Source organism: Notothenia rossii (genome assembly GCF_949606895.1).
Source record: "Notothenia rossii genome assembly, chromosome: 12".
Classification (NCBI taxonomy): Eukaryota; Metazoa; Chordata; class Actinopteri; order Perciformes; family Nototheniidae; genus Notothenia; species Notothenia rossii.
Genome location: NC_136911.1, coordinates 5,692,907 through 5,712,714, shown reverse-complemented (window position 1 = coordinate 5,712,714; position 19,808 = coordinate 5,692,907). Strand labels below are relative to the sequence as shown.

The 19,808-nt window shown below is 38.1% G+C and overlaps 2 protein-coding genes across 2 annotated transcripts; both read right to left on the bottom strand.

Moving 5' to 3' along the window:
* Nucleotides 1–1,183: 1,183 nt before the first annotated feature.
* On the bottom strand, nt 1,184–9,778 carry LOC307026698 (B-cell receptor CD22-like). The gene is made up of 10 exons (XM_079662294.1): nt 9,680–9,778; nt 9,514–9,571; nt 6,827–7,554; nt 5,486–5,535; nt 4,950–5,339; nt 4,295–4,600; nt 3,960–4,223; nt 3,337–3,430; nt 3,228–3,267; nt 1,184–3,063 (listed from the first exon to the last, which is right to left on the bottom strand). The coding sequence occupies exons 4-10, from the start codon at nt 5,523–5,525 to the stop codon at nt 2,800–2,802; spliced, it is 1,398 nt and encodes a 465-aa protein (XP_079518420.1). The 5' UTR covers nt 5,526–5,535; nt 6,827–7,554; nt 9,514–9,571; nt 9,680–9,778; the 3' UTR covers nt 1,184–2,799.
* Nucleotides 7,501–19,783, bottom strand: LOC307026435 (uncharacterized protein; the record flags this gene model as incomplete). The annotated part of the gene is made up of 15 exons (XM_079661822.1): nt 19,556–19,783; nt 18,810–18,880; nt 18,317–18,697; nt 17,224–17,529; nt 16,869–17,144; nt 16,701–16,791; nt 16,552–16,588; nt 15,802–15,839; nt 11,790–11,839; nt 11,431–11,643; nt 10,266–10,571; nt 9,970–10,194; nt 9,680–9,776; nt 9,514–9,571; nt 7,501–7,554 (listed from the first exon to the last, which is right to left on the bottom strand). Exons 2-15 carry the CDS (start codon nt 18,847–18,849, stop codon nt 7,501–7,503), a joined length of 2,172 nt encoding a protein of 723 aa, XP_079517948.1. The 5' UTR covers nt 18,850–18,880; nt 19,556–19,783.
* Nucleotides 19,784–19,808: the final 25 nt, after the last annotated feature.

The following is a 19,808-nucleotide window of genomic DNA, read 5'->3' as shown; positions in this document are numbered from 1 at the left end:
CGGTCAGACCTAGCCACACGTGACGCGATGCCACGGTGCTCAGGGACATCACACGACCGGCTGCGTTAGCCATACTCGCAGTGGTCCGAGTAATCACTCCCATCCTCAGACGAGGGGGGTACTCAGCGACACTCCCAACACACCTAGATTACTGGCCGCCGCCGCCATCTGCACCCCGAGCCAGAATATCTTATCCAGATACTCAAGCATCTCGCGGTCACGCGACAGCAGCGGCAGGGGCCTTCTCCCCTTTGGCCACCCGAAGGCCGGCTTCGCCGGACGGGCCGGGCCGTAGAAGCCCTGACGCAGGCGGCTCACCGGCCTCTTCACTCAGCTGTGTCTCACTGCCATGCTGAAGAGAAAGGGATGACAGTAAGGAGACAAGGCCTCCTTTTATGCGGTGAGATGCGCGCACATTCAGGCTACGTCTAGAAAGTTTCTGTGGATGAATGCTTGCATGATAGGATCGAGGGGAACTACCCATAGAGTCCAGTAGAGGGCGGAGCCTGTGAGAGATATAACCTGGAAAACCAGACTCGTGATGAATATGAGGTTAGAAAAATCCGCATGAAAAGACAAACTAAATATACCTCAGCAGCGGGATGTTGCATGCAGTTTTTCCGGAGCAATGTTGGTAGACAAGCTCACCTGAAATAAAGAGTATGTGGAGTATCACGAATTCTGTTTCAGACATGGCTCCCAGTTCCTAAATTGAAAAGAACAACAATAACGATGACACTGTTTAAACATGTTTTAGAGCTATTACAAAACAATTACACCACCGTGTTGAACAGAGATACCGATGCTAAACATTTAAATGCTGATGATGCAAATGTGTCCTTCTCAGTCTTAATTCTGACAAAAAAAAGGATCAAATTAAATATTAGATCATTTAATGTTTTTTTTTTTTTTAGTTCATGAAGAGTAATTTTTAACATAATATAATAGCATCTGAAAATGTTCTTACCAATAAATCCTATATCAAAGAGAGACACACGACGAGACTCTTCTTTGGGAAATGAATATCAGAGGGTGAATTTGAGTTTAAATGCAAATAACCAACTTCATTGTTTAGGGTGTAATTTAACCCCGGGGATACTTCTTGTGTTTCAGCTCCACGCAGAAAGTCCTGCTGGTTTAGTGGTACACCGAAGTGACCTACATTACAAAAACAGGAAGTACATGTGAAACATCAGAAATCCTTTATTCTTCCCGCAGTGGGGACAATTACAGCAGCAGAGGTACACTGCAGATTAAAGTAGAAGAGTTATATATTATATAAAAAGGCAAGTTAAAAATCAAATGTAATAATAAATAAATAGACTATGGTAAAACATATATGCAGCAGTGTCTAAAAATAATACATCACATTCAAAAAAGGAATACTGCAATAAAAACGTTCTAGCTCTTCATGCAGGATACAACATATATCATTATAATAATTTTAATTTAAATATTATTAATTTGTGGCATTACATTATTTAAAATATGATATTCTTCTGTTCTTATCACTAATTCATGACATTATTTTAATGTAGTATTGTGTAATTGAGGAGCAAATGTAAGATACTTTCTTTGCAACTGGGTAGATGAGTTGAATATTACAAATTCATATCACATCCTTTAAATAAAAGTAACTATATGACATTAAATGAAGGGGACAGTACCCTACAATAAACCACTGCATTAGGACCACCGTATTAGCAACAGTGACACCCAGTGGACACACTCTGTATTACAGGATCTGTAATGAAACATAAAAAACTGCAACAGAACTTATGCCATGTCCTACATCCAGTGGTGTGTAGTAACTAAGTACATTTACTCAAGTACTTCACTTAAGGAAAAGTTTGAGGTACTTGTATTTTGAGTATTTCAATTTTCTGCTACTTTATACTTCTACTCCACAACAATTCAGAGGTACATTGTGTACTTTTACTCCACTACATGTATTTAACACCTTTAGTTACTTTGCAGATTTGGATTCATGATGTGAAATATAATCACACATGTAGTCTTGTTTTTGTAAATTGTGTTTATTTGATGGATTCATTTGTATTAAGGAGCATACTGTACATTTGCACCTCTTTAATTTGGAAGACCCTGATAGCTTTGCATCATCCTCTGTATCATTATAAAATAGGCAACAATACTCATATTTAGCTATAATTAATGAATATTTTAACACTGTAAAAACTTCACCCCCCCAGCTGTCATCAGATTGTGATTCATACAATGCTAAATCTTGATTGGTGCACAGAAACAGGTGACATCATATTTTCATATGTGAATTTCAAAACTGTTAAAAGTTATGTAAAAAAAATATAAATATATATATATATATACATAGAATACGACACCCAGGCCTACCATATAATAATAATAATTTATATATTTTTTAAAGTTGGAAGTGTTTTAAGTATTACTTAAAAATTAAATACCTGTTGGTTTATTTTGCGAAATGACCTTTACACAAAAATACACATCATTTCTCAGATCATATCTCGAGTGAAAATAACAGATGGTTGACTAAACCAGATAATTAAGATATTTAAAAAATGTTACTTCCTATTTTATTCATCATCGCCTAACTTTACTTCTTAAAGTCTGATGATTTTGCAGTTTGTTACATAGCAGGGCCTTTTATTAAAGCAATAAATAACATAAAAGTGCACTTCGAAAAAATAGAAATATGACACTTTAAATATATGTCAAATAACTTCAAGTTTTTAAGCAAAACGGTTCTTGTGGCAATAAAAAAACCTGAATATTTGTCTAAAAAAATACATGTCTATACATTCATTTCCTTTTCACTTGAGCGTAGAGGTCCTCTGGTCTGTTTGCTGTCTCTGACACTTTGACCTCAGCGTACAGCGTGTCCTCCGTCTGACCACCGTCCTGCTCTGAGACATGGGGACTTTGATTCCTCTGCTTGGAGAAGTCGATCTCTCCGTAGTGGATCTCTTCTCCTGTTTCTGTTGCTGCGGCTGATTCTTGGACAGCTGTTAGCCTCTGTGTATCATTGATTTGTGTCTCATGTTCTCCCCTGATCTGCTCCCCCTGCTGAGAGTTGATACATAGAAATAGGAACTCTGATGAAACACCATGACAGTGGTTCATTGTGCCACATTTACTCACAGATAAGGAACTTAGTCAGTGCAGTCTCCAGTCTATTTAAGAAAGTATTCACAACACATATATGTACTGCACATTTGAGTATTTCCCACCTGTGACTGTTCTTGAGATGTATGTTTGGACTTCAACCACCTGGAAGAGATAAAGAGCGGTCAGCTTCATGTAATAGATGTGGATACTAAATTGATTTGAGTTACTTACCAAACAGCAACAGCAAAACAGATGAGTATCATGATCCCAACGATCCCAACGATCCCCCCGACAACTCCCCCCCATGGTGAAGAGCCATCAGTTCCTACAGGAAAAAAAACATTCGTGGCTATAATCCAGATTTCATGTAGAGCTTGACTTCATACAGTATTTAGGAAAAACAGACAATGATGAAGCTGAAACTCAAAATGTTTTCTCAGTTGATGAAATTCAGTTTTTTATTTTCTCTCTTCCTCTTTTCACTTTCCTTTCAAATTGCAAATCTCTTTTCGTCCTATTTTATGTGGCCTAATTTGATGAAATCCTAATTTATCATTTATAGACCACATTTTTTGATGTAAATGTATTTTTTTTATCTTCCCATCAAACTCATTATTCCCGTTTTTGCATATATTTACATTGATGCATTAACTGCTTTATCCAAAAATACCTGCTCCTATTTCACAAATGTATGCATGTGTTTACCTCCATTAGCCAGATGGATATTTTTTTCGCTTTTAGATGAGCCATTTCTCAAGAGTTTCGTGTAAAACGGTTTAGTAATATAAAAGTAATATTTTGTTGATGTAGTGTTTTCCTTTAAAGGGCTGAGTTTGTGGGTCCAGTCCTGTTACCTTTGAGTTTAAGATGGATCGTTGTTGACGTTCCATTACCAAGCTCATTTGTGGCCACACAGTAATAACGTCCTCCCTCTGTGGCATTAAAGCTGTAAATCTCTCCCTGTGAGACCTTCATGTCTCCATCTTGGCTCTCCTTGAACCAGGTGAAGCTGCTGACGGGAGGCTGGGCTCTGCTGGAGCAGCTCAGCTCCACCCAGCTGCCCGCTGACACCAAACCTGAGGGCGGACTGACGGAGGCGGAGGTGTTCTTAGGGGCATCTGAGGAAAATGTGAGATTAACTTCATTCAAATCATACCATCATGTGCTGACAATCACAGGTTGTTCTTACATGAAACATGGAGAGTCTTTGTCTCCTCTGCTGTCTTCACATCTTTCCCTTCATTCACAGGATAGCTGGCAGAGCAGGTGATGTTGAATCCATCATGTTGGTCTGACAGAGTGAGGGTCTTCTGGATCTTAGTCGTGAAGGTCCGATCTGGGTTTTCCCCCATTGTGTTGGGAGGGTTTTGTTGGAGAGTCCAGGTGAGGTTAGGAGGGGAGTGTGGACAGGGAGCTGGAGCTGAGCAGGTTACAGTGACAGACTCCGCCTCCTTCAGATCACCTGGGATCTCAATGGTGGGGCTCGGAGGAGAATCTGTGGTTTAACACATTTTAAATGCGAGGATACAGGCCAATACAGTTTTCAACAGAAATAAAAAAATGTACATCTTATTGTAAAACGTGAAAAGAAAGGTCAGTCAGCTGCATCCTTAGTAGATGTTGTCATCCACATGAGACTCATATCTGTGCATGTAGACGTGCACTATTTGTAATAGTAATGCATACAATATTATATACTGTAATATATTTGGATTTAGCGGGTTTCAGATATTATGACTTTTTGATTGTCTGAATAATTTCTGTAATAACTGATACATTGATTATCCTAGATGTATAGTTGAACAATAAAGGTAAGACTACTACTCCAACAAAAAATCTCTTACCGTCCACTGTTATTTGAAGAGGATCACATATAGCTGTTCCCCGAAATGGGCTGCTCTCAATCCTGAAGAAGTATTTGTCTGTGTGACTTTTTTCCAAACTAGAAAACAGAGTGGTGCAGTTTCTCTGTCTCAGGTTTCCTGTAAGACTCATTGGATATGTGTTGATTGTCCCATCACTGTGGAAAATCAAGTTTTCAGTTTTTTGGCCAAATGAGGGCTCTTCTTTACTCCACACTCCAAAGATTTCTCGTGCGCTGCTGAAGCGCTCAGCTGAGACAGCGCTGAAGTTACACGGGATCAGCAAACAGGATCCACTCAGTGCTTCCATCTGCTTCGGGGTGGTGATGTTAAGGGCCTGAGAACAAGTACCTTCAACAAGATGTGGGAGATCTGCAGGAAGAAAAAAGAGCATATTAACAAACTGTGTCTAGTAAGCAAATTGTATTCAAACTCAGGATGTGAACAAAGGAGTCATTCTGATATTTCTGCTTTTTCTAAGTAAAGATTGTAAACTATTAAAGTAACAAACATCTCACCTGAAACAAAGAGGACTAGCAGCAACATGTTGGTCACCATATTCAGGATTCTGGATTCGCAAACACAAGAACACTGTTACTTTTCATTTGTAGTAATCATACATATAACGTATTCAGTTCTTACAAAGTGCCTTTTAAAGGAACTTCCCTACTTCAAAGACACCACAGAAACTTGCCCTGTACAACCAGTTAGTTTTTGACACTTTCAATTTAAATGCTTATGCAGTATTATGCTTTTAAATAATTAACAAAATATAAAAAAAACAATAAAAGACAGAGTTCAGTCAAATGTTTCCTTACCACATGAGCCCACAGCTAGAACATACTACATTTACTGCATTTCTTATCAATGCTGCACTTTTCCTGTGATAAAAGATGAACACACCACCCCTAACCGAGGTAGAACAACGCACAATCATGGTTTTTTAAAGTGGATGGTTATGTAAGAAATATTAAATTGCGATTTTGGTCCATATCTATAGTGAAAATGTAGTCTTCTCTTGTAGCTCTGTAAGTAATGATCAGAGTGTCAATACATTTGGACTGGATGTTAACAGAGACAATAAAGCAAAGATGTCATCATTACCTTTTACTATCTTTGTTATACTCTGTATATAAACACACATGAATAATAGGTGGGAAATAAATTGCAAATTAAAAATCTAAAAGGCATGTATTTACTTTTCTGTTATTCTGTTATTATTAAAGTAAGGAGCCTAATCACTAACTTAATAATAATTATTTAGCAGAGACTGTTCTCTTTTCTTAAAAGTAGGAAGGAAGTCAGATGTCTAGCATTCAAAAGTCATGAGTCATGTCGTGAACAAAAATAATGACATATTTCAAGAACAGGAAATATTAACTTTATTTAATTCTCAATGTTGGTGCTTACCATTTTAAATATTACATTTTATCAGCATCAACACGGTAACTTAGATATCTGAATGTATTTTTCTAACATTCAAAGCTTCTTCACAGAATTCTTTTTAACCCCTGGTTTGTTTTTAATTTAACACAGTTCACACGCATCCAACAGAAATACAAGTTAAGCAATTACGAATAAAAAGAACAAAATAAAAATCATGTTCCATGATTACGTTTAACGTGAGACAAATTAATGAAGAACTTTTTACTTGTGCGTACAGTACAAACAGTACAAACACTTCAACATGTTATTCACTAAGATTTAGGGTCATATTCAAAGAACATGGTACAATTTATTATTTACAGAAATCTGAAATTGAAGTGGCACGCTAAGGCAAATAATTACGAAATATCTTTTTATCCTAAACCAAAAATACCTGCAAAATGTTGTAGAAAGCATTGAAATGATTGTCTTACCAAAATGTGAAATTCAGGAAGTAATGTAAGGTGTCCAACAAATGCTCTACAGTATTTAGTCTTGTTAGAAAAAAGGAAGTGTGGACACACACACCAGGCTTTTGTATCTGCTGGATGCCACATCATGACCCATATTTCGTCTCTCTGCTAATATCCTCTTTTTATTTTCATCACACCACTCACTGCATCCTGTAAGCCACTCCTTCTTAATGTTGAACATATAAGGCAAATTAATTTATTAATTAGGTTGTGAACACTTTATAAATCATTAATAATCTTTTCTAAGACATTAGATAAACAGGGCAACTGTGAGCGGTTGCTTGCCAAATAGTGAGCCCACATTTATCTGGACTGCTAAGCCTTATATTGGCTAATTAGCGTACTTCGTCGTCTTCTTCATCAACCAGCATCAACCACTGTGTTGATTCTCGCTAAGTAGCCAATATAAGGCTTAGTCATCTTGCCAAATAGTGAGCCTGTATTGATGTATAGAACTGGTTTATAAATGGTTCTTAATGATTAATAAAGTCTTTACAACCTTATTCATAACCTAATTATAAACCCTTTATGAATCCTTTATAAGGGTAGTCTTATTGTAAAGTGGTACCGGCAAATCAATACAGCATTTTATTTCAGTAAAAGTGAACTGAACGTCTTCCTGCTCTCTTTGTGACTCAGGATGTTTGTAACTCGACCACACGGTTGACATAATCTGCTTCTGCTGCGTCCTGAAAAATAAGAGGGGAGGTTACTGTAACTTAAGAGATTTAGTGTCTGTAAAGATTAAAAATAGTTGCAGCATGTAATTTGTGTAGCCACAGAATAACAGTTATGTCTCAGGACCTCACAACACCATACACTGCACAGCAGACGGAGCAATCAACCAAATAACTAAAAAGACCCTTTTATGCAAAATCCACTTTTTCCTGTATTTTATACATAAACATGTCTCCCCTCTGTGTTAAGAGATTCTGAAAGTTTCAGGAAAATAGATTCCCTCTCTTTTTGTCCTGATCCATTTATATAAAAACCTGTCTGAAAATGAGCTGATCAGATTTTGGCCACTTTGTGATGTCATGATGTTTTTTTGGGTTGTACAACGACTAGCCAATAACCAACCAAGGTAACTCCCGTCCACCTGATCACCTGAATCTCCTCCTAGAACATTGTGTTTGTTCAAACCAATCATCTAATATCTAATATTGCAACTCACTTCTTTACGGCATCAGCACTACATCCCTCAACAGACTCCGGGTTCAAAATGCAGCTGCACGTCTCCTCACGCATACCAAATCATTGCATCACATCACCCCGGTCCTCAAAGACCTCCACTGGCTTCCTGTCTCCCATCGCATCAACTACAAATTATGGTCCTCACCTACAAAGCACTCCACCATTTGGCCCCCCCTTATCTCACAAACCTTCTCACTCCTTATCAACCCCCACGGTCCCTCAGATCCACCGCAGCCGGACTCCTATCCATTCCCACATCCACACTGTGCAGCTTTTGGGACAGAGCCTTCTCAGTGGCAGCTCCTAGGCTCTGAAATCCCCCCCCCCAAGATCTCCGTGACTCTGAGTCCCTCACAGTCTTTCAGTCCCGCCTCAAAACACATCTTTTCAACTCTGTCTACCCATAAGCCCCCCCCGCTCTCAATCAACTTCCTCTTGACTGCCCTTTTATTATTATTTTATTTTTATTTTACTATACTTGTTTAACTGTCCTTGTTTGTCTACCCTTCCTCATATTGTAAAGCGTCTTTGAGTTGTGAAAAGCGCTATATAAATAAAATGCATTATTATTATTATTATTATCTCTCAGAGGGGCGTGGCCAGCAGCAGCTCATTAGCATTTAAAGCTACAGACACATAATCTGAACTTTTGAAACAGGGCTGAAACAGAGGGGATTATGGGATGCTGCAATGATCTGTTTGGTATTTCAGCCAAACACTTCAGAGACATGTTTTGTGTATATCTGAGACCTATAATATATTGTTGAAAAAGAGTGTGATAGGGGATCTTTAAAGAATAAGTGGAAACTCGCACACTAAAACGCACACATATACACAATAATGTTTGCTGTATCATCTTTACAAGGTGATACTACGTTAATGTTGTGTTAGCGCTTGTTGGACAGCACTCAAAAATAAATGAATGCAGGTTTAAAGTTTGACTTGATTTTTATTGGGGAATACTTGTATTTGTCTATGATTATGTTTTCTTGGTATTTATGTCTGATGTTCTGTTATCAGCAATCTGTGTTTTAATGGACCAATTCATATAATTGTTATAGCATACATGTTACCTTTTTACACTTCCATCAGACATGGAGCAACATCAGCCTTCATTTGGAGTCATACGTCTGATAGCTGGAGAATATTCATCTAATATTTGTTGCTCCTAAACACTCCATTTGTCACCAGCTAACTTCTTACATTACAAGTCTGCGATATAAGGTTACATAACCAGATGTTTTAGTTATTTTCATTGCTTTAACCTGCTTCAAAATCAATAGTGAACATTTGTAAATGCCTGCACCCAGCTCTGATGTCTCAGTAGTGAGATGTGCTGCTTTGCATGTGATGTCACTTCTGTTAAAAAGTATAATCATTGGAGGATAATTCCTTCTTAATTATGCACATCCTAACACAAGAACAACTATAAATAAACCCTAGTTTATTAATACCTCTCCTCGTCTGGTGGATTCCTCCTCTGGTTCAGAAGAGCGTCTTGATCTAAACCAGCTGGAAAAAAAGGAAAACATTTGTTTTTGTTCTGATGATAATGATCTACAGCCAAATATACAAATTAGTGTGTAGCTGCATGTCATATCACAGGAGAGTTTGTCTCACCATTCAAAGATGACCATTGTACTGACGAGCATTATGATTCCCAGCATCTTCAATATCAGATGAACATCTAGGCCTACCGTCCCAATCAGTTGATCACCTGCAACCCAACAGCATGGTCAGATTCCACTCACTGGGAGACATGAGAACATCTCAAACCAGGACTCCTGCTGCTACCTTCAAATATCAACGCACGTCCTTACAATAGTTTAATTACATTTATTTTATATTGAATTGTAGTGCAGTTTCATGTTTACCAATAGTAAGCAGGATCGTTGTTGACTTTCCATTACCAAGCTCATTTGTGGCCACACAGTAATAACGTCTTCCCTCTGTGGCATTAAAGCTGTAAATCTCTCCCTGTGAGACGTTCATGTCTCCATCTTGGCTCTCCTTGAACCAGGTGAAGCTGATGACGGGTGGCTGGGCTCTGCTGGAGCAGCTCAGCTCCACCCAGCTGCCCGCTGACACCGAACCTGAGGGCGGACTGACGGAGGCGGAGGTGTCCCCAGGAGCATCTGAGGAAAATGTGAGATTAACTTCATTCAAATCATGCCATCATGTGCTGACAATCACAGGTTGTTCTTACATGAAACATGGAGAGTCTTTGTCTCCTCTGCTGTCTTCACATCTTTCCCTTCATTCACAGGATAGCTGGCAGAGCAGGTGATGTTGAATCCATCATGTTGGTCTGTCAGAGTGAGGGTCTTCTGGATCTTAGTCGTGAAGGTCCGATCTAGGTTTTCCTCCATTGTGTTGGGAGGGTCTTGTTGGAGAGTCCAGGTGAGTTTAGGAGGGGAGTGTGGACAGGGAGCTGGAGCTGAGCAGGTTACAGTGACAGACTCCTCCTCCTTCAGATCACCTGGGATCTCAATGGTGGGGCTCGGAGCAGAATCTGTGCAGGTTTAAAAAAAAAAAATGGCTTAAAATAAATAAATATGAAATAGAGTCACTCACAGAATGTTGACCAATGTGGGTTTTTGTAGGCTGACACTGCTATTTCGTATGAAATCTTCAATGTCATCGAATCCGTGAATATGGGTTTTTTGTGCCACAGAAAATGTTGCTCAAACTCTTAAATATAATTCTCCATATAATTTAACATCCTCAGAGGGTATTACTGTATTGCATTGCATTAGAAGGTTACAGATAATATTGATAAAGGCCTGAATAACTAAGAGCCCTATATAAACATGACATACTATTTATGCCAAAGATAGAACAATTTTCTTATTTGATGTAATAGATTACTGCATTTTGTTTTTATAAGTGTTGCCAGTGGTTTAAAGTAAACAGAGTTATTTTTTGTGAAGTGTATTTATTACTCATTAGGAAGTTATAAATACACGAGGGTTCCTTTTCCCAAATTTCCAATGCATTGTTAGACTCTTAAAGTAAAATGGAAACAATATAAGATCAGATTTATTTATTTAATATCCAAGCAGAATCAGGAATCTACGGCCTCAGCTGTATATCAGCATCCTCACACCATCCCTCAGCTCACTGTTCCTGTAAGTATAGCCTCTATTCTAAACCTTAATATTTGAGATCAACTGAAAAAACTGAAAGAGTCTCTTACTGTTCACTGTTAATCGAAGAGGACCACACATAGCTGTTGACAGAAATGGGCTGTTCTCAATCCTGAAATAGTTTGTCTGTGTGACTTTTTTCCAAACTAGAAAACAGAGTGGTGCAGTTTCCCTCTTTCAGGTTTCCAGTAAGACTCATTGGATATCTGTTGATTGACCCGTTACTGTGGAAAATCAGGTTCTTTGGTTGTTGGCCAAAATTGGACTCTTCTTTAATCCACACTCCGAAGATTTCTCCTGAGATGTTGAAGCTCTCAGCTGGGACAGCACTGAAGTTACACGGAATCAGCAAACAGGATCCACTCAGTGCTTCCATCTGCTTCGGGGTGGTGATGTGAAGGGACTGGTAACAAGTACCTTCAACGAGATGTAGGAGATCTGCAGGAAGAAAAAAGAGTATATTAACAAACTGTGTCTTGTAAGCAAATTGTATTCAAACTCAGGATGTGAACAAAGGAGTCATTTTGGTATTTCTGCTTTTTCTAAGTAAAGATTGTAAACTATTAAAGTAACAAACATCTCACCTGAAACAAAGAGGACTAGCAGCAACATGTTGGTCACCATATTCAGGATTCTGGATTTGCAAACACAAGAACACTGTTACTTTTCATTTGTAGTAATCATACATATAACGTATTCAGTTCTTACAAAGTGCCTTTTAAAGCAACTTCCCTACTTCAAAGGCACCACAGAAACTTGCCCTGTACAACCAGTTCGTTTTGACACTTTCAATTTAAATGCTTCTGCAATATTATGCTTATAAATAATTAACAGAAAATATAAAAAAAACAATAAAAGACAGAGTTCAGTCAAATGTTTCCTTACCACATGAGCCCACAGCTAGAACATACTACATTTACTGCATTCCTTATCAACGCTGCACTTTTCCTGTGATAAAAGATGAACACACCACCCCTAACCGAGGTAGAACAACGCTCAATCATTTCGTTTTTAAAGTGGATGGTTGTGTAAGAAATATTAAAATGCAATTTTGGTCCATATCTATAGTGAAAATGTAGTCTTCTCTTGTAGCTCTCTAATGATCAGAGTGTCAATACATTTGGACTGGATGTTAACAGAGACAATAAAGCAAAGATTTCATCATTACCTTTCACTATCTTTATAATACTTTGTATGTAAAGACACATTTATTTTTATTTAATCGTTTATTTGAACCGGGACAGTGAACATTAATGAAAATTGTAAACAAAATAATGCTTTAGAATGTAAATGAGACAGATTTTAGCTTTGAGCTCATTTCCATCCGTAGTCCCATCACATAGAACATTTATGAACATAACATTTATACACATGGCAAACAGAAATACATGATATGCAGAAAGAGCTTGAGTAGCATACAAGCCACAAGGTTGTGCAATGTAGCAGCTACAATATATAAAGTGCAGGAGGAGATAAAGATAAAGTGCAAAAAAAGAGCTACATAAATTGCTAGATGAGATACCCCTGTGTTAAAGTGCATGTAGCGGTGATTGCACGTCTGTTTGTTTCTCAACCATTCTTTGAGTTGACCTTTAAAACTATTGAGAGTGGGACAATCCCGTTTCTCAGTTGGGAGGCTATTCCACAATGAGCTGCCTTTAATGGAGAGTACATTTTGTCCAAAAGTGGACCGTCTGCGGTGGACTTCACAGTCTCCTCTGGTTTCTGACCTAGTGCTGCGTCCAGTGTGTTTTCTGTGGATGAATTCCCCTAAGGGAGGGGGGGCAGTCCATGTAAACATTTATAAAAAAAACACATACTTTTAAAAGACTTAAAATGGTCAAAACTCAAGAAATCGTGTTTTTCTAGGATGGTACAGTGGTGGTATGAATATGGCTTTCTGTCAAACACCTTGATAGCTCTCTTGTACAGCTGTTCTATGGGTTTCAGGTTTGTGGCACAAGCAAGCGACCAGTTTGTAAAACAGTATTCAATGTGGGATAGAATCATACAGTGGAGGTATGACTTTGCAGCATTGACGGTTAAAAAAGGTCTAAAATGTTGCAAGTTGAATTTAATGGTGTTGGATACTTTCTTAATATGTTTCTTAAAAGTCAAGTTCGAGTCCATTATGACTCCAAGGTACTTGAAGTGGGGGACTAGTTCTAATTCTGCTCCGTTTAAAAACACATTGGATCCTTCGATTTTGACTGGTCGTTTACTGAACATCATGCATACTGTACATTTAACTGTAAGCAAATGCTGTTCAGCCAGTGTTGAACCTTGTCCAATTTATTTGAGAGACAGGAGGTGATTATTTCAGTATTTTTCCCAAAGATGACCGCATCATTGGCATACATTTGTACATTAAAATCAGGACATACATTAGGCATGTCATTAATGTACAGAGAAAACAGTAATGGTCCAAGAATGGAACCTTGTGGAACCCCAACAGGGTTGACAAGGTAGGGGGATTTGGTACCGTTGACCAAAACCAACTGTTTTCTGTTAGATAAGTAAGATTTAACCCACTGTATTGAATCTGCAGAAAAATGTAAATATGTCAGCTTTGTAAGAAGCACTTGGTGGTCAACAGTATCAAAAGCCTTCCTGAGATCAAGGAAGACAGCACCTACATATGGGCTCGTGTCCAACATAGATTTAACCTTTTCCACAAAGACAAAGTTAGCTGTCTCAGTGGAGTGGTGAGCACGAAAACCAAACTGAATTGGGTGGAGTGGAGCGAAACCTTTGTCTAAATGTTTGGTGATTAGTTTTGACACACATTTCTCAGCTATCTTTAGAGGCACAGGGGAGGATGCTGATTGGTCTGTAATTGGACATTGTTGCCTTATCCCCAGATTTAAAAATCGGTGTCACCGTGGCCACCTTCCAGGATGATGGAACTTCCCTCGTGCTGATAGATTGATTTACTAGCATAGTAATTCATTTTATTAGACTGTCAACATTTGTCTGAATGAAGTTGGTGTCTAAATCATCTGCATCCCTAGCCTTAGAACCTTTTAACCCTAAAATTATATTTTTTACCTCCACATCTGTGATTTCCTCCAGGTCAAAAACTGGATGTGTATCCACAGTCGAGACCTCAGATGGCGGGAAGAGCTTTCTGATGTCCAGTGCACTATTTATAAAATATTCATTAAGCGAGCTGGCCAACACTGCAGGTTCTTTTATCAGGGCATCATTGATTTTTAATTCTAGAGCATTATTTTCCTGATTCTTATGTTTACTTAATAGTTTATTTAGGATTTGCCAAACGTGTTTACTGTTACCTTTCGCACCTTCAATTATATTGATGAAAAAGTTTGCATTGGCCTGTCTTATTGTTTGAGTTACCTTGTTACGAGCATGCGTATATGTATGTCTGTCAGTGGATAGTCCGGATTTTAAGCTCTGCTTTAACAGTTGGTCTCTAGATTGAATCAAATTCCTGCATTGTAGATTCAGCCAGGGAAGATGAGGTTCCTTCCTGTCCCTAACTGACCCTCTCCTTGAGAAGGAAGACATTGCATCATTAATTTTAGATACAAACAGATTACTGCTTGCACCAATGTCTTCAGAGGACAGTGTCCAAATAATGGAAAATAAATTGGCAATTCAAAATCCAAAAGGTATGTATTTACTTTTCTGTTATTCTGTTATTATTAAAGTAAGGAGTCCAATCACCAACATGCTTAATTATGATGTGCCAGAGACTGTTCTCTTTTCTTAAAAGTAGGAAGAAAGATAGATGTTAAGGTTTCAAAGGACATGAGTCATGTCGTGAACAAAAGTAATGACATATTTCAAGAGCAATAAGTATGAACTTTATTTAATTCACAATGTTGATGCTTACCATTTTAAATATTACATTTTATCATCATCAAAACAGTAACTTAGATATCTGAATGTATTTGTATAACATTCAAAGCTTCTGCACAGATTTCTTTTTAACCCCTGATTTGTTTTGTATTTAACACAGTTCACATGCATCCAACAGAAATACAAGTTAAGCAATTACAAAGTAAAAGAACAAAATAAAAATCATGTTCCATGATTACGTTTAACGTGAGACAAATTAGTGAAGAACTTTTTACTTTTGCGTACAGTACAAACAGTACAAACACTTCAACATGTTATTCACTAAGGTTTAGGGTCATATTCAAAGAACATGGTACAATTGATTATTTACAGAAATCTGAATTTGAAGTGGCACGCTAAGGCAAATAATTAAACTAAACCAAAAATACCTGAAACATTTTGTAGAAAGCATTGAAATGATTGTCTTACCAAAAGGTGAAATTCAGGAAGTAATGTAAGGTGTCCAACAAATACTCTACAGTATTTAGTCTTGTTAGAAAAAAGGAAGTGTGGGCACACCCACCAGGCTTTTGTATCTGCTAGATCCCACATCATGACCCATATTTAGTCTTTCTGCTAATATCCTCTTTTTATTTTCATCACACCACTCACTGCATCCTGTAAGTCACTCCTTCTTAATGTGGAACATATAAGGCAAATCAATACAGCATTTTCTTTCACTAAAAGTGAACTGAACGTCTTCCTGCTCTCTTTGTGACTCAGGATGTTTGTAACTCGACCACACGGTTGAGATATTCTGCTTCTGCTGCGCCCTGAAAAATAAGAGGAGAGTTTACTGAAAAACTTAAAGAGGTTTAGTAACTGTAAAGATTAAAAACAGTTGCAACATGTAATTTGTGTAGCCAGAGAATAACAGTTATGTCTCAGGACCTCACAACACCATACACTGTACAGCAGACGGAGCAATCAACCAAATAACTAAAAAGACCCTTTAAAGGTCACCTTTTATGCAAAATCCACTTTTTCCTGTCTGTTATACATAAACATGTCTCCCCTCTGTGTTAAGAGATTCTGAACGTCTCAGGAAAATAGATTCCCTCTCTTTTTGTCCTGATCCATTTATATAAAAACCTGTCTGAAAATGACCTGATCCGATTTTGGCCACTTTGTGATGTCATAATGTTTTTCTGGGTTTTACAACCATTAGCCAATAACCAACCAGGGTAACCCGCCCCCCCCCCCCCCACACACACACACACACACACACCTTTTCACCTGAATCTCCTCCTAGAACATTGTGTTTGTTCAAACCAATCATCTCTGACAGGGGCGTGGCCAGCTGCAGCTCATTAGCATTTAAAGCTACAGACACAGAATCAGCACTTTTGGAACAAATACAAATAAACTTACAAATAAACCCTAGCTAATTGATTCCTAAGAGCTAAATTAGAAACTATTTTCAGTTGGTTTTATTTTGGTTGTCACGCAGGCAGTTACAGATACCTCTCCTCGTCTGGTGAATACCTTTTCTGGTTTAGAAGAGCGCCTTGATCTAAACCAGCTGGAAAAAAAGGAAAAACAAATATGTTGTTTATGTTGTGATGATAATGATCTACAGCCAAAGATACAAATTAGTGTGTGCATATGTCATATCACAGGAGAGTTTGTCTCACCATTCAAAGATGACCAGTGTACTGACGAGCATTATGATTCCCAACATCTTCAGTATCAGATGACCATCAACCGTCCCAACCTCATGATCACCTGCAACCCAACAGCATGGTCAGATTCCACTCACTGGGAAACATGAGAACATTTCAAACCATGAGTCCTGCAGCTACCTTCAAATATCAACGCACGTCCTTTCGATAGTTGAAGGCCCAAGACATTGCTGCACCCACAGAAATATGATCTGCCTCGATCACTGTTGGTGACTTCAAGTACATAAAGCTGTGTGTTATCTTCCATCGTGTGCAGTCGGCCATCACTCATCATCATGAGCCAGGCAAAGCCGTCAGCAGCACGGATTCCTCTGCAGGAGCAAGTCAGATTCACCAAGCTGCCGACTGACACTGGATCAGCCGGACTGACGACCACCGTGACATCTTTGGGAGCGTCTAGAGGACACATGGACACGATGAGAAAAGATAATTTGTCTTGCCAGCTGCTATCAATAATAAAATAATGTAATGTTACATGAAACATGGAGAGTCTTTGTCTCCTCTGCTGTCTTCACATCTTTCCCTTCATTCACAGGATAGCTGGCAGAGCAGGTGATGTTGAATCCATCATGTTGTTCTGTCAGAGTGAGGGTCTTCTGGATCTTAGTCGTGAAGGTCCGATCTGGGTTTTCCTCCATTGTGTTGGGAGGGTCTTGTTGGAGAGTCCAGGTGAGTTTAGGAGGGGAGTGTGGACAGGGAGCTGGAGCTGAGCAGGTTACAGTGACAAATTCGGCCTCCTTCAGATCACCTGGGATCTCAATGGTGGGGCTCCGAGGAGAATCTGTGGAGTTTTCATACATTAACAGATTTTATCATAAAATAAAAATAATACAGATTGGTCACAAATCTGTATTATTGTATTGTATATTATTCAAGTGTGTCATTAAATACCCTACAAATGAATTAAATTAAATATTGACTTAATCTTGAAATAGTAATTATAGTGACTTAAAGAGGCCATATCATGTCTTTGGAGTCCTCCCATTCATGTACGTGTTAAATAGGTTGTGTGCATGGAAATGGTCTGCAAAGACTACAATCCTTTAAATTCCCTCCAGAGTGAGTTTCTCCCACAAATTCCCCGCCTGCCTGAAACGCCACAAATGTTTACTTCCGTAACATAGTGACATCACTAGTTCCAGGTAACCAATCAGAGCAGACAGGGCTCTGGTTTCAGACAGAGGGTGAAAAGAGGTGCTGCAGCACAGGCAGTATGAGAACAATAAAGAGCTTTTTGAACATTAAAGCATGGAGACAGTAGAGGCACTAAATACTTACAGTATATGAAACGTGAGAATTTGTCAAATCATGTCAAATAAAATAAACCTATTCTAACAAGCGTATTTATAAAAGACTATGGTTTTGGGATCCTTTAGTTTAAGGTTTTGATTTGTGACGTGGAATAGGATACAATTCATTTATTTGTTTTTATTACCAAACACTTCAGTCATCAAGAACCAGATTTTTTTTGTCCTAATCCTTTGGTGTGGTTTTGAAATGTACTTTCCTATCAGCATGTTACGTTCTCTAAAAGTATAGATTGACTGACAGAAACAAACTTCTCTTACCTTTAACTTTTATTTGAAGAGGATCACAAGTTTCCGTTCTGCGTAATGGCCGGTTGTCGATCCTAAAGAGGTAGCTGCCTGTGTGACTTTTGATTACACTGGAAAATAGGGTCGAGCAATCTTTCTGACTCAGGTCTCCAGTAAGACTCATAGGATAGATATTTTCCATCATGTTGCCGTTGAAAACCACTTTACTTCCAAAGTAGTAATAATAATCAGATTTAATCCACAATCCGGACGTTGGTCCTGTACGGTCAAATGTCTCTTCTGCATTTATGCTGAAGTTACATGGGATCTGCAGACAGGATCCACTCAGTGCTTCCATCTCCTGAGGTGTGGTAACAAGAGGCTGAGCATGTTCAGGACAAGAAGCCAGAACACCTGTGGAACAAATTCATGATAAGTTCACATAAAAAAAATCAGCATGAAGGGAATGTTTAGAAAAAATGATCCTACAGATGTTTTCTTTGCAGTGAGGGAAGGAACAGCTTACCTGAAACAAAGAAGACACTCAGTAACATGATGGCTGCCATTTTCACACGCTGGTCCGCGGACACTTCTCACCTGGATTTAGAAACAGTGACAGTTCGGTTACTTCCCATTCGTCGTCAGGATAAAACCCTGAAGTACAATTAATCAACTAAATACCTAATAACTATCTATGGGTACTTCTACTCATTTTACTCAAGTAGTTTCTTTGTGTTGTACTTTTTACTGCACTACTTCTATTTGATGACCTTAGTTACTTTGCAGATAAGGATTTCAAAACCTGCGAGATGAACAATGGACTGCAAATACAACAGCCAAACAGTATAAAAACTAAATAAAATTACCTGCAACTTCAATTTGAAATGCATTTGACATGTTACTGCATCATTAAGAATAATCTGAATATAGTATTTACGCTTAGTATATGTTATTGATTGTACTTGCACTCTTTGACGTAAGTCAGATTTTAAATGCAGATTTACTCGTTTTAAAAGTTTTTTTTTTTATTGTGGTATTAGTACTTTTAGGTTAAGAATCATTATAATATATAATACTTCTTCCCCTCACTGATTTCTTCCTTTAGACATTGTACCCCATTTTGAATAGTTATATTCAATAATAATATCCGACAAACAAACTCCTTTTATCAGACCCTATTTGTCTTATGATTGAACAGATGAACAAAATAACTATGTGGCTTAAAACGCTATATTCAAATTCACTAAAAAGCAGTAAAATTATTCATCTTACCTCGGGGAAAATGGAGAAAACAACACGTTGAACCTTACAAAAGACTAAAAAACATACTTCCACATCGGTCGGGTAATACAGAAGGATGTTGTGAAACAAGATTTAAAGCTTTTATAGTTGCTACACACCACATGACCCCTGTTTCTACAGAAACGAAAGCACTTGAAACTACTCCTCCTGTTATTTTATCACACAAGCACAATAATGGACACACTATAGTGACGGATTACAAAATGTGTCTTTTTTTCATCTT

Coding starts and splice junctions, on each gene's coding strand:
- LOC307026698 (XM_079662294.1), bottom strand. CDS start 5,525: ATGGTGACCAACATGTTGCTGCTAGTCCTCTTTGTTTCAG. Junction 5,340..5,485: donor GCTAGTCCTCTTTGTTTCAG/GTGAGATGTTTG, acceptor TTCTTCCTGCAG/ATCTCCCACATCTTGTTGAA. Junction 3,431..3,959: donor GATCCATCTTAAACTCAAAG/GTAACAGGACTG, acceptor TTTTTCCTGTAG/GAACTGATGGCTCTTCACCA.